This window comes from Corylus avellana, chromosome ca5 (assembly GCF_901000735.1).
Source record: "Corylus avellana chromosome ca5, CavTom2PMs-1.0".
Taxonomy (NCBI): domain Eukaryota; kingdom Viridiplantae; phylum Streptophyta; class Magnoliopsida; order Fagales; family Betulaceae; genus Corylus; species Corylus avellana.
In genome coordinates, this window is record NC_081545.1 from 4,597,157 (window position 1) to 4,611,425 (window position 14,269).

The following is a 14,269-nucleotide window of genomic DNA, read 5'->3' on the forward strand; positions in this document are numbered from 1 at the left end:
TATAACCAGTACCTGATTGATAGTATATATTAATTGTCTATTTTATTAGGCTGGCCTAGCAGTTATTGTAAGGCCATCCACCTTGTTGACTTACTCTTACTACAAAATTATAATAATAATGTTACAAGCAAGATTTAAGTTCTTTCGGCTAAACAAGCAATCAATTTAATAGTATATATTAATTGTCTATTTTATTAGGCTGGCCTAGCAGTTATTGTAAGGCCATCCACCTTGTTGACTTACTCTTACTACAAAATTATAATAATAATGTTACAAGCAAGATTTAAGTTCTTTCGGGTAAACAAGCAATCAATTTAATAGTTAGAGAATTAAATTGATTTGACTCATTTGGATCTTGAAGTGGATTTGGATGAACTTTCAAAGGGAAAAATGAATATAAATTAGCTCAAGGGTTGGTATAATGGAGATGGTGACGTAGTGAAAGACTAAGGTAACTAACCAAATAGCAGCGTCTTTGATTATGTAGGGAGAAGCGTCTTCGTCTTCTACCTAAAAGATAAAAACAAGTCCGCAAGCTAACAGAAAGATAAAACTCCGCAGAATATTTGAAAGAAAATTCTTTGATTTGATAATGATTTCAGCATTACAGTTGACGTCTATAAGTCCTAGCCTCATCTTTGTCTTGTTTGAGAAATATCGTTCAAAGTTTATTCATGATGGATCATAAAATTTTAAGAAAATTTCAATAATCTTTTTAGCTTCAAAATCTGAAAGGGGGGCACAGTTTTATTCATGTCAAACTGTTAACAATCATCAGTATCACTCATTCTTCTTCCTCTGTTTACCTCTGATCTTCCAAATTTAAACAATGCAGTATTCTGCAGTAGATGCTGTTCATTTGCTTTTATCTTCATGCTTTCTTTATTTATTCTCCAGCAGTGCAGCTCAGGTTTACATAGATCATGTCAACTGTAATGCTACCAATAATTATACTTCTGGGAGTGTCTATGAGCAAAATCTTAATAGTACTCTTACATCTCTTGTTGCCAATTCTTCTCTGAGTGGCTTCTATATCACCAGCGTGGGCCAGAATCCTGATGTGGTTTATGGCCTCATACAGTGCAAAGGTGATCTCTCAAGCATTGATTGCCAAACTTGTGCAAATACTGCTGCAACATCTATCAGGCACCATTGTGTTAACCGGAAGGAAGCTTCCTTCCTTATTGATGAGTGTTGGTTTCGGTACTCGAACTGGAATTTTTCCTCTACTGGCGATGGTTTTGTAAGAGTTTGTATTCCTAATCCCAAGGATGCAACTGATGTGCCACTTTTTAATCGTCAGTTGCAAGACTTGGTTGAAAATATTTCATCTCAAGCTGCAGCCAGTCCTTCAAAATTTGCTGTTGGGTTCACTGACTACACAGGGTTTTTGAACATATATGCTATGGTGCAGTGCACCAGGGACTTCGTAGAAGACGGCTGCTTGAATTGCCTGAAAGGGCTTTTCTCTTTCATTAATAAGTGTTGTGATATAAAAGGAGGTCATCTATTCTCTTTAAGTTGCAACCTCCGCTATGAAATATATCCGTTTTTCTCACAATTACCACCTCGTCAACCTGAAGTATCGCCTTCTCCATCTCCTTCATTGCTTGAGCAGCATGCGACCACCACTGGAACTAGTCAGGCACTTACCTCCTCAGGTAATGTTTGGTGCTCTTTTTAAGCTAACTAAAGCATCATTTCAATCAAGGACGGAGCCAAGAAATTTTTTGGGAGGGGCCAGCCATTTTTTTTTTTGGGTTCTTTAGAATTTTTTATTAAAAAAAAAAATTATTTTAGTTGTTTTTTATGAAATAAAGACTACTGTAAGCGCAAAAAAAAAATGAGCATTTGGAAGTATGGGCCAAAAAATGGATATTTGAAAATAAGGACCAAAATAAAAAAATTTAATGGGTATGGCCCAAAAAAATTAAGAATAGGGTCAAAAGTTTTTATTGGATATGGCCAAAAAATATAAAAATAGGGCCATTTTTTTTTGGAGGGCCCAAATGACTAAACTTAAAACTTTACTGTACTTTTTTTTTTTTTTTTTTTTTTTACTTATAATTTTTTTTTTCCGTATTTTGGGGGGACCATGGCCTACCCTGGTTCCCCCCTCCCTCCGTCTCTGATTTCAATGCTGGGGTTATGTGTGAGAGAAAATCTCATATCTTAAGCTAGCTTTTGGGGTTGAAAAATGCCAAAGACCAACCCAATACTGATATCAGAGCCCAGGTTCAACCAATAAGTCTCGGCCTAACAGTTTACGGGAGAAACGGGTTGTCTCTGCACTGATCTAGAGCCCGATGTGTGATGGGAGATTGTTGGGTTATCCTATATCGGTTGTTGAAAAAGCAGGTGGGCAGTTTATAAGTGTGAGGAAGAGCCTCAACTCTTGAGCTAGTTTTTTGGGTTGAAAAAGGCTCAAGACCACCCAACATTCAATTATTAAATGTAGTAGTAATATCTTGGGTAGCAATCTCCTGGATCGAGCTAGAGAGAACAATATATCAATTTAACTGTATTCATTGCCTGTGCAGAATGCATGAATAATGAATAAATATTTCATGCTTATGTGTGCAGAAAAGAAGAAAAACTTGGAAGTAGTTGTTTTCGCAGTCATCACTGTAGCTGTTGTGTTGGTTGTGATACTAATAATCTTCAGTTGCTTCTTATGGGGAAGCATCAGAAGAAAAAGAGTTGGTAAATCCGATTTTGTCTTATTGTGTTCAATCAAGTTGCTAACCAGTAAAATTTCAAATGTTTTTGTTCTCATCTTATCAACACTCATATAGATGTAATAAAATTGCCTGCTATATGAGTATTAGTTAAGGTATTTCAAGTCTTAACTAAATTTTTTGCTCTCTGAATTTATAATATGCTTGTTGTATTTTCAAATAGAAGGTCTTCATGTAGATGGAGATTAGGGCATCGAATCTCTTTCAATGGATCTAAGTATAATTAAGGTTGCAACAGACAATTTCTCTGATGCACATAAACTTGGAGAAGGTGGTTTTGGTCCAGTTTACAAGGTACTCACTAGATTATTATCTCTGATGTATGTTATTCTCCCCCTTTGATTCACTGTCTGTGTAAACCTCTAGGGTAAACTACTTGATGGACGAGAAATAGCTGTCAAAAGGCTATCAAGGAGCTCAGCGCAAGGTCTAGAAGAACTTAGAACAGAAGTACTGTTGGTTGCAAAATTGTTGCATCGTAACCCGATAAGGCTTTTGGGCTTCTGCTTAGAAGAAGAAGAGAAGCTACTTGTCTATGAATACCTACCTAACGGGAGCTTGGACAAATTTTTGTTTGGTATGAATGATTTCATATATGTATATTTCTTGTTATTTTGACTAACTTAATACTCTGCGGATATCTGATCATCAAATTGTTTCCACAACAATAAAATGATTTAGTTACACAATATTAGTCTGACAGAACTGGGCTGTCATAAGTATTGGTTACTATTTTGTGGAGGAAACTTTTATTCGAAGGAAATTCTCCTCATGCTTAGTAGTTCGTGTCTTCCGGCCTTAATTGGTTTGTTTGTCTTTTGGTGAACTTAATTTCCATTTTTACATTCATAATAGTCTATTGATATCAAGCATGGATGATGCAGATCAGAGCCAAAGATTTTATTTGGAATGGGAAAGGAGGTCCAAAATAATTGTTGGAATCGCTCGAGGACTACTTTATTTGCATGAAGACTCTCAACTCAAGATTATTCATAGGGATTTGAAAGCCAGTAACATCTTGTTAGATGAGTGCATGAATCCCAAAATTTCTAATTTTGGTTTGGCTAGACTAATCGGGGGAAGCCACACTAATGCCAACACAAATCGAATTGCTGGTACTCAGTAAGTCTAGAACTTTCAAAGTCAACAGTTTTCATTCTTAATATAAGGAAACATCTGGTAATATAAGATAAAGGATTAGTCTAGTGCGAATGCTCGTGTATGTGTTGGTGCTGACAATTTCTTACACGATATGTGAATCTGCCACAAATCCAACAAGAAATTAGTGGGTTAGGATTGAAGAGTCTGACCGGTTTAATTAAATAGATCGAATTAGGTTTGACCTATGTAATCTTATACATATGTCTTGACATGATCTGTATTCGACATGCAACATTTAGGATTGACAAATTTTGACATGACCCATGAACTTGACACATAAAGGATTAGTCTAGTGCGAATGCTCGTGTATGTGTTGGTGCTGACAATTTCTTACACGATATGTGAATCTGCCACAAATCCAACAAGAAATTAGTGGGTTAGGATTGAAGAGTCTGACCGGTTTAATTAAATAGATCGAATTAGGTTTGACCTATGTAATCTTATACATATGTCTTGACATGATCTGTATTCGACATGCAACATTTAGGATTGACAAATTTTGACATGACCCATGAACTTGACACGAACCCAACATAAAATAGCGAGTTAGAGTTGAAGGATCTGGCATGTCTAATTAAATAGGTTAGGTTAAGGTTAACCTATATAGTCTTATACCCATGTCTTGACACGACTCAAATTAACCGACACACTAGCACGAATTGTCACCTCTAGTTATGTGATTGTTATAGGTTCGTGCTTTTGTTGAAGACTTACAAATGTTTTCTTGTTTGTTGATGTCACGAAGCGGATATATGGCACCAGAGTACGCTTCCCGTGGGCAGTTCTCGGCAAAATCTGATGTCTATAGTTTTGGTATCTTACTTTTAGAAATTGTGGCAGGTCGAAAAAACTTTAGTTTCTGCAATATAATGAATCTGCAAAGCTATGTAAGCATGTTTTCAGAGTATTCTCTTCTTTGTATAATTTATATGATTAGAAGCTCAATATTGATTCAAATTTTATGATTCAACTTATCGCAGTCATGGCAACAATGGGCCAATGGAACAACTTTGGAGCTGATCGATCCATACTTAGGTGATTAGTGGCCAAGAAGTGAAGTTTTGAGGTGCATCCCATTGGTTTACCATGTGTCCAAGAAACCACTGCCGATAGACCTACAATGTCAGAGGTTGTAATGATGCTAAATTGTCAAACCATACCCTCCCGAGCACCATCACGACCGGCATTTTTTGTCACTGCAGAAAATACTGAATCAGGATTGATGACAGGAGTTTCGGATCATTACCAAAGTCTCTGATTTGGATCCTCATTGGTTGTCAAATGTGAGGAACTATTGTTTAAGACTGGTGTACTATATGTTAGTTCTTGTGTTGGCTTAATTTAGTTCTAAAATGCAGATGCTACTGTTTACGGACTCAAACACTGATATAGAATATTCAGAATCCAATCTTTACCGTTCATAATGTAGATTCATGTGTTATGAACGTCCTTGCAAAATTTCACCTCAATCGGACCACAAACGCTCATCGATCGGAGTTGTTGATCAAGACTGGACAGGCCGGGTCCGGACCGCAATTCCCCGGGTTCGGACCTAATTTCCAGAAACTAAAATCTTGCTCCGCAAAGCCGTGTCCGGACCGCCCATTAACATGTCCGGATACCCCGTAAGTTTTAGGCCCAAAAACGTGATTTTAAGTGGGTTAGGTCTAGGGTTTTGTCGGAGGTATATATACATTATTATAGAAGAGAGAAGTACGAATTTTCACCCCCAGAGAGTTCGTCGGAGGCTGTGCTAAGAGAGATCATATGTGGTGAGCGTTAAATTGAATCTCTTAGAGTTTTAGTTATTCCTTTGATAAAACTACGGTTGAGAAGTCTATCGGAAGGGTCCGGTAAAGGAGAATCACGTTGAAGAAGATTGTGAGTAAGGAGACGAGTTGTAGGCTTGTCGATCTTACAGAGTCAAGGTCTTGCAAAGGGTTGTAAGTGTTCCTAGTGTCTGTAATCTCTGAATAATCTTTTGATAGTGATTTCCTGAGTTTGACTGCTCCAGAAAGGTTTTACTTTTAGATCGGTTTCTAAAAGGTTTCCTATTCGTAACCAAAATATCTGTGTCTGCCTCTTTATTGCTTTATATATTTTGGGTGATTGAATTGTTTATTGCATCATAATATTAATTCCGTATAAATTGTGATAAACGAGTTTTTGGAGTCGGTTAAGCGTTTTTCACTATATATTGCTATGATTGAACTTGTTGGGTTTTGTGATACCTTGAGGAGAAGATTCAATCATGTGTTTGTGTGTTTATTTGATTTGGTGTGATATGCTGATGTGTCCAGTCCTAATTGTAGGATACAAAAGACTTGGTTTGTGTCAAGTCATTATAGAAATTATTCTTTTAGTGTATAATAATATTATCATTCAAAACGTTTGGAACAATGCTTTTGCTCGACCTTTAGACCATAATGTATATATGCTTTTATACTAAAGCTATATTTACATTCACAGACATTATTTTGTTGCATAATATATAATTGTTGTATACATATTATCTTAACTAATTATATTGGCATGTTAACTTAGATAAGCATCCTCCATTCGAGTAATGCTAGAAGTCATTCTTGTGTCAATTCAAGAATGATATGGTTGTTAAAATTACCATTGGACTTGTAATTGATCACTATTGGATTTTGATTAAATAATGATTTTAAAAACGATCTCATTTTTGAAAGGACACAAGAGAGGCTTCTAGAATTACTCTCTCCATCCCCTTCACCTCGCGTGTGGCTCTCGTGCATGTTTGAGGGTCTGTTTTGGATTGCGGTATCAGTAAGTGCAATTTTAAAAATTGTATTTTTGAAATCGCTACTTTTTAAAATTGTAAATGCGTTTGGTAATTAAAAAGTATTTTTTTTATCAAATATTTGTTATGCGAAATCGTGATTTTGGTTTAAATTCACACATTTTCACATAAGCACCCTTAGTCTGCTTATAAAAATCGCATATTTTTTTTTCTTCTATTTTTAAATTAAGTGTTTTTTAAATCGCAATACCAAACGCCTTACGTTTTGCAATATATTTTAAAAATACAAATTATTCTTACAAAATCGCAATCTCAAACGCACTCCCAAACTTGTCCAAAGTTGTGTTTGGCCTCACATGCTTACGTACCCTAATACGCTTATACCTTTCTTATATATATATATATATATATATATATATATATATATTGACCTTTCAACTTACCCAAAATGGTGGAAATTAATTAATTAATATATCAATGACCGTTGAATCAGTATCGATCCATGACTTGACGTTTTTATCTTACGGCAAAATAAAAGACTTGGAGTCTTTTTGGTATGTGATTTTCTAGATTAAAAGTTCAATTTTAAATAAAATTTGAAAAGTATATGGTTTGAAAGTGTACTTTTAAAAATTGCAGTTTGAAAGCGTAGAAAAATTTGTGTTTTCAAATTACACATAAGGAATGCGTTTTTAAAAAATGAATGATTTTAAAGGTCAAATTATGATTTTATTAAACGCTTAACTGCGTTTTCAAATCACGTGTTTCAAAATCACTATTTTTTAAATTGCACGTTTTGAAACCACAAATCAAATGAACACTACATCACTTTTGCATTGAGAGTTCTCCTTAAGAAAAAAAATAAAATAAATAAAAGAGTCATCGATTCTTAATATTAAGAATTGTATTCAATGACAACGATCTATATGAATTATTATTTTCAATTGTACTTTTTATTTGTAATACTCATATGATCATAAGCATATAGTTGATTCATTAATGAGTCCCAGGCTTTTGACCATGTATTAGTTATAAGTTATGGTATTGTTGTTACTGTACACAACAATGATGAGTATAACTACTTTGCCATCTGGTATTTTAATATGAGCCACTAATTCCAACTGTTGTGATGATGTGAATTATTTAATTTTGCGTTCAAGGGTGTTATATTAATCAATGATTATTGTAATTATTATTCGATGCGAGAATTAGCCACTCATTCTTACCCTTGTATGATCCAATAAGAATGAGTTTTAGGAACCTTATTAGCTTGTTGATCATGTGGGTTCGTTTACTCATCAAGCTTTCTTGTAGGTTAGTTGACCATAAACGTACGTAACCTGCTCGATTAAATGCCAGAAAGGTGGAAAGCAAAAATTTCTATTTCCTTGAAACTGATGAAATTATATTGCCCTTGAAGCTTTTGTAGAGCTGGTAAATGCTCTGGGCAGAAAGGCATCTCAAACAAGATCTATATGCCGTATTGCTGTACATAATATGTTTCCAGAAAGGCATTTCAATTTTGGTCAATAACTCTGTAAAGTCAGAGTCTTATTCTCATACAATTTTGATATTGATTTACATTCAAACTATAGCACTTCTTGGAAGGCAGATTCTGGTATTTTGACCACGGTGTTTTCTTTTAGAATAGCCATTAAGCTTTACATATTTATAATAAACAAGGCCGACCCAACAGTGATTTTAAGGCTGTCTCTAGCAGAGGGGACTGATTCCTAGTCTTTGCTTTAAATATTAAACTGGTTGCTTGTTTTACCCGAATGAACTTAAATATTTCTAGTAACATTATATTATAATTTGTTGTAAGAGTATTGTCTACGGTTGAATGACGGGTCATTTGGGTTGGAACTTGCCAGAGAAGTAGATACTATAAGTCCTTGCCTCATCTTTGTATTTTTGAGAAATATCGTTCTAACTTTATTCATGATGGATCATAAACTTTTAAGAGAAGTTCAATAATCTTTTTAGCTTCAAAATCTGATAGGGAGGCACCGTTTTATTCATGTCAAACTGTTAACAATCATCAATATCACTCATTCCTCTTCCTCTGTTACCTCTGTTCTTCCAAATTTAAACAATGCAGTATTTTGCAGTAGATGCTGTTCATTTGCTTTTATCTTCATGTTTTCTTTATTTATTCTCCAGCAGTGCAGCGCAGGTTTACATAGACGTCAACTGTAATGCTGCCAGCAATTATACTTCTGGGAGTGTCTATGACCAGAATCTTAATAATACTCTTACATCTCTTGTTGCCAATTCTTCTCTAAGTGGCTTCTATATCACCAGCGTGGGCCAGAATCCTGATGTGGTTCATGGCCTCATACAGTGCATACCAGAGCTCTCTAACAAGGATTGCCAAACTTGTGCAAATACTGCAGCAACAGAGATTAGGCGCCGCTGTTTTACCCAGAAGGAAGCTTCCATACTTACTAATAATTGCTCCTTACAGTACTCAGACTGGAGTTTCTTCACGACTGTCAATGGTGCTGTAAGATTTAGTTTTAATAATCCGGATGATGCAGCTGACACGGTCCTTTTCAATCGTCAGTTGGGAAACTTGGTGAAAAATATCTCATCTGATGCTGCAGCCAGTCCTTCGAAATTTGCTGTTGGGATCACTGACTACACAGATTTTGTCAATATATATGCTAGGGTGCAGTGCTCTAGGGAATTAGCAGAAAACAGTTGCTTGATTTGCCTGCAAGGGCTTATCAGTTATATTCCTACGTGCTGTGATAAAAAAGTAGGAGGTCGTATACTCTCTCTGAGTTGCAATCTCCGTTATGAGACATATTTATTCTTTCTCCCTCCATTACCACGTCCTCCACCATCTCCATCATTGCCAGAGCAGAATGAAACTACAGATGGAACTGCTAAGACATCTAATCATGCTGGTAATTAATATCTCCTGGAGATTTCCTATTCGATTATCTTCATGATTGAGAGAAAACCATAAGTTAATAATTGTGTTAATAACTATATTGATTTAAGTTTTTCGTTGGACAAATGATGAATAACTAACTATTTCATGCTTATGTGTGCAGGAGAGAAGAACTCAGAAATTGTTGTTTTAGTGGTCATACCAGTAGCTATTTTGTTGGTTGTCATAACTATAATCTGCGGTTGCTTCATATGGAGAAGCACCAGAAGTAAAAGAGTTGGTAAATCATATTATATCTCGTATAGCATTCAATCAAGTTGTTTTATTTGGATTTCTCTGTTCTCATCTTATCAACAACCTAGAGGGATGTAATAAAAATTCCTGCCCAATGACCATACATTTCTTGTATGCCTTAGATCGAGACACTAGTTTCTAAATTAAGCTTTCTCAAGCCTCAAATAACTTTATGCTAAATCCCAAGGGTTTGGCTCAGTGGTTTAAAGGAGTAGAGACTGGGACTCTGAGAGCTCCTCATGGTCTTAGGTTTGAAACCCTCTGGGTGCAAACTCCCCCTGATGAAAAGCCAGTGATTTACTCTGATTTGTGTTAGAAAACTTTCGTGAGTGCTATGTGTTCATAAAAAAACTTTCTGCTAGCTGAATTTCTATATTTTTATTGTACTGTCAAATAGAGGGTGTTCATGAAGATGGAGATAAGAGAAGGGAATCGCTTTCGATGAGTCTAAGTATGCTTAGGGATGCAACAAGAAATTTCTCTGAGGCATGTAAACTTGGACAAGGTGGTTTTGGTTCAGTTTACAAGGTACTCCTTAGTTATCTATGATGCATGCTATTTTTTTTCCCATTCCTGTGTTGTATCTTGACTGCACTATCTCTATAAACCTCAGGGTAAATTCTTTGATGGACGAGAAATAGCTGTTAAAAGGCTATCAAGGAGCTCAGGGCAAGGTTTAGAAGAACTTAAAACAGAAGTAGGGTTGGTTGCAAAGTTGTTGCATCGGAACCTGATAAGGCTGTTGGGCTTCTGCTTAGAAGATGAAGAGAAACTTCTTGTCTATGAATACCTACCTAACGGGAGCTTGGACAAAATTTTGTTTGGTATGAGTCATCTCATATATTTCTTGTTATCTTGCTCTATTCTATGACAAACTTATATATATATATATATATATAATGGCCTCACGAAATTAGTACAGAAGGAACTGGGCTGTCATAAGCATTGCTTAATATTTTGCAGAGGAAATTTCTAGTCCAAGGAAGTTCTCCTTATCAATTGGTTTTCTTTTTGCAATTAATAGTTCATGTCTTAAGGTCCTTGATTTCTTTAGCCTTAGTACTTTATTTTTAGCATTGAAAATAATAATCTACTGATATGAAGCTGGGATGATGCAGATCATAATAGACGGTTCTGGTTGGAATGGGAAAGACGGCACAAAATAATTATTGGAATTGCTCGAGGACTTTGTTACCTACATGAAGATTCTCAGTTGATGATTATTCATAGGGATTTGAAAGCCAGTAATATACTGTTAGATGAGTACATGAATCCCAAAATTTCTGATTTTGGTTTGGCTAGACTATTCTGTGGACGCCAAACTCAAGGCAATACAAATAGGATCGCTGGTACTCAGTAAGTCTAAAAATTTCAATTTGGACAGTTCTCATTCATAGTAAGTCTAAATTAGTCCTAGGTACATTGGATTGTGATCCCTGTTTAATTCAAGTAGCCTAAGAGTAGGGGTTATGGGGCTCATCTACCCTAAGCAGATAGGTCCCGAGTCCTAGGCTGTCCCGGATAGATATCCTCCACAGCTTTCTATGTTACGCTGCCTGAATTTTAAAAGGAGATTCTCATCTTGATGAGTTCTTGTATGAATGCTAGTGTATGTGTGATGTTTGTGTTATGTAATTTTAGTAGGTTCTTGCCTTTGTAGAAGACTTACAAATCATTTATTGTTTGTTGATGGCAATGAAGGGGATACATGGCACCTGAGTATGTGAGGAATGGGCACTATTCAGATAAATCTGACGTCTATAGCTTTGGTGTCTTGGTTTTAGAAATTGTGGCAGGTCGAAAAAGCTCTAGTTTTCGCAATCCAATGAATCTACAAAGTTATGTAAGTATGTTGTCATAGAATTCTCTTCTGCATCAAATTTATAATAAGCTACTCAAGATTGAATTGTATGATTCAACTTGTCACAGGCATGGCAAAACTGGGCTAATGGAAAAGCTTTGAAGCTGATGGATCCAATCTTGGGAGATCAGTGGCCAAGAAATGAAGTTTTGAAATGCATCCACATTGGGTTACTATGTGTTCAAGAATCTGCTGCTGAGAGACCTACAATGTCAGAGATTGTCGTGATGCTTAGTAGTTATACTGTAACTTCCCCAGCACCATCACCACCAGCATTTTTTGTGACTATGGAAAATCCTGAAGCAGGATTGATGACAGAAAATCCTGGAGCATCATCTCAATATGCTGAATCTAAACCAGATTCATTACAACAGTCTCTGAATGGGGTTACAATTACTGATTTGGATCCTCGCTAGTAGGGTCGAAACCAGGATTTGAGTTGAGGGGGGACCCAAAAAAAAAAAAAAAAAAAAAAGATCTTTTAGGGTAAAAAGTTAATTTTAAGGGGACGAATTCATAAAAGAACATACAATTTTAAAAATTATGGGGGGACTACTATCCCCAAGGCCAAGAGTAGTTCCGCCCTAATTGTTAACGATTGAAATGTAAGGAACCACTGTTAGAGACTTTTGTACTGTTGCTATATATGATTGAAATTGTTGGAGCTGGCCCAGTCTTTCTCCAAATCTATAAAAAATGAGTGTTGCACTACAATTTACTGATGCTTTAGTTTTCTTGGATAATCAATATAAGATTCCAAATTATCACAAATATCTCGCATGATGACTTGAATCATAAACTTTTTTAGAATATAGGTTAAGTACTTTTTTGATATATGTGGTAAGGCTCATTATCAAATGACTACCTCGATCTTAACAAATATCGTAGGTGGTACTTATCTTTAGCCTAAAAATAGGGATGGCCATTTCCTCCGTGTTTCATTTATAATTTTAACGTTGATCCTAGTCAAAGCCCTTTAAAACGCAACACCTCTCCTGTATGGCTTATTATTAATATTAAATAAAATTAAAAAATTAAAAAAATGTAAATAAATTTAAAAACTGTAAAAAGAAAGGAATAGAAAAAAAGATTCTCCAAGAAGGCACCCCCACCGCTGCCCACCCCCAACCGTGGCCTGCTTGCTTAATTAATTACCATAAACAAAATTGATTCCAAATAAAGATTTTTTTTTTTTTTTTTTGACATGTCCACACAAGGGAAGGGGGAGGGAGGATTCGAACTAGTGACCTCCGCTTCATGAAGTGTGGTTTACAGTCGATTGAACTACCTCTTGGGGACAAAATAAAGAATTTATTTATAGAATAAAAACATAATTTATTTTATTTTTGATTTTTTATTCCTTGATAAAAGGAATAAAGAAAATAAAATTATGATAAAGGGACTCTGACCTAAGCTTATAAATAAGATCATGATTCATGTTATTCATCAATATAGGCATGAAGACACAATTAATCATATCGGTTGGAACTTAGAAGATTCCTCTCTACTAAAATATTATTTAGAATTTTTAATGCTGAGGTTCTTGAATTCACTTGAACAAATATTGCTGAAGGTAATTTTGAATTTTTTTTTGCTGGGTATTTTAGCATAATATTTGTTTTGTATGCTAACATTTATGACTATTTTTTGTTGTTTAATGTTAGTTTAATTCGTTCCACCCCATAAAACGGTTTTGAGAGGAGCCCCTTCCCTTTCTACTCCCAACTCCTACCCTCACCTCCCCTCCTTTTTTCAGGTGTTCTCTGACCAAATCTACAATTTCGGCCTCTCTGCTATGCATTCGTCCACCTTTTACCGTGTTGTACTGTTCATCTCCTCCGTAGCTGCTACTGCTGCTTGCTAGTTGTTTGCTTGTGTTTTTTATTTTGAATAAGAGGTTTTTTCTCTCCAGATCTGCCCTCATGAGTAAGGAGGAATAATTATGTGTGAGATATTATTTCTCATAGCCTAAATAGTTCGGTACGAGGGGTTATCTCTCACAGTTGGTTTAAATAAATTTTGTTAGGAAATTTGGCTACCCATGTCTTAGATCTAGTATGCTCGAAGCGGATCTGCTCTTTAACTGTATTTGTATATGGGTTAGCAGAAGATTGAAGTCATAGATAATACTTGATTTTAAGAATTTTTGTTTGTATCTATGACTTTGTAACCTTATAGCATATGTCTATGATTTTGTAGAGCTTTATGCTGTAAGAGCTTTTTACTCTACTCTGTAAGAGCTTTATACTCGTAATCTTTAATCAATGAAATCCTTAGATTTCTGTTAATAAAAAAAAAAAAATCGATCCACCCAACCATCACCATAAGATAGAAATCAACAATTGTTTGAATATAATAAATTCCTCTATAATCTTTATTTATTTTTTTCTTTTTCTTTTTCATGCTATTATTTATATTATTTCTTATTATTTTCTAAGACTTTTTCGCAAAAGAAATTTTAAAACTAAATTATAGTAAAAAACCGACGTTACAGGCTTGTTATTAGATAAATTTAGTTTTAAATTACAGTAAAAAACCGACTTCACGAAGCT

At 35.2% G+C, this 14,269-nt stretch overlaps 1 protein-coding gene and 1 pseudogene across 1 annotated transcript; both read left to right on the forward strand.

The window, feature by feature from the left end:
- The first annotated feature begins 829 nt into the window (after positions 1–829).
- Positions 830–5,327, forward strand: LOC132181590 (cysteine-rich receptor-like protein kinase 10; annotated as a pseudogene).
- A 3,431-nt stretch (positions 5,328–8,758) lies between these two features.
- LOC132181591 (cysteine-rich receptor-like protein kinase 44) lies at positions 8,759–12,133 on the forward strand. The gene is made up of 7 exons (XM_059594840.1): positions 8,759–9,575; positions 9,726–9,842; positions 10,254–10,384; positions 10,470–10,680; positions 10,975–11,212; positions 11,558–11,699; positions 11,786–12,133. The coding sequence occupies exons 1-7, from the start codon at positions 8,759–8,761 to the stop codon at positions 12,131–12,133; spliced, it is 2,004 nt and encodes a 667-aa protein (XP_059450823.1).
- The last annotated feature ends 2,136 nt before the right edge of the window (positions 12,134–14,269 follow it).

What these genes read in the sequence shown, in the direction of transcription:
- LOC132181591 (XM_059594840.1), top strand. Translation starts at nt 8,759, where the DNA reads ATGCAGTATTTTGCAGTAGATGCTGTTCATTTGCTTTTATCTTCATGT. An exon ending in CTTGGACAAAATTTTGTTTG is followed by an intron (nt 10,681 to 10,974) that starts GTATGAGTCATC and finishes GGGATGATGCAG; the next exon opens with ATCATAATAGACGGTTCTGG. An exon ending in CAATGAATCTACAAAGTTAT is followed by an intron (nt 11,700 to 11,785) that starts GTAAGTATGTTG and finishes AACTTGTCACAG; the next exon opens with GCATGGCAAAACTGGGCTAA.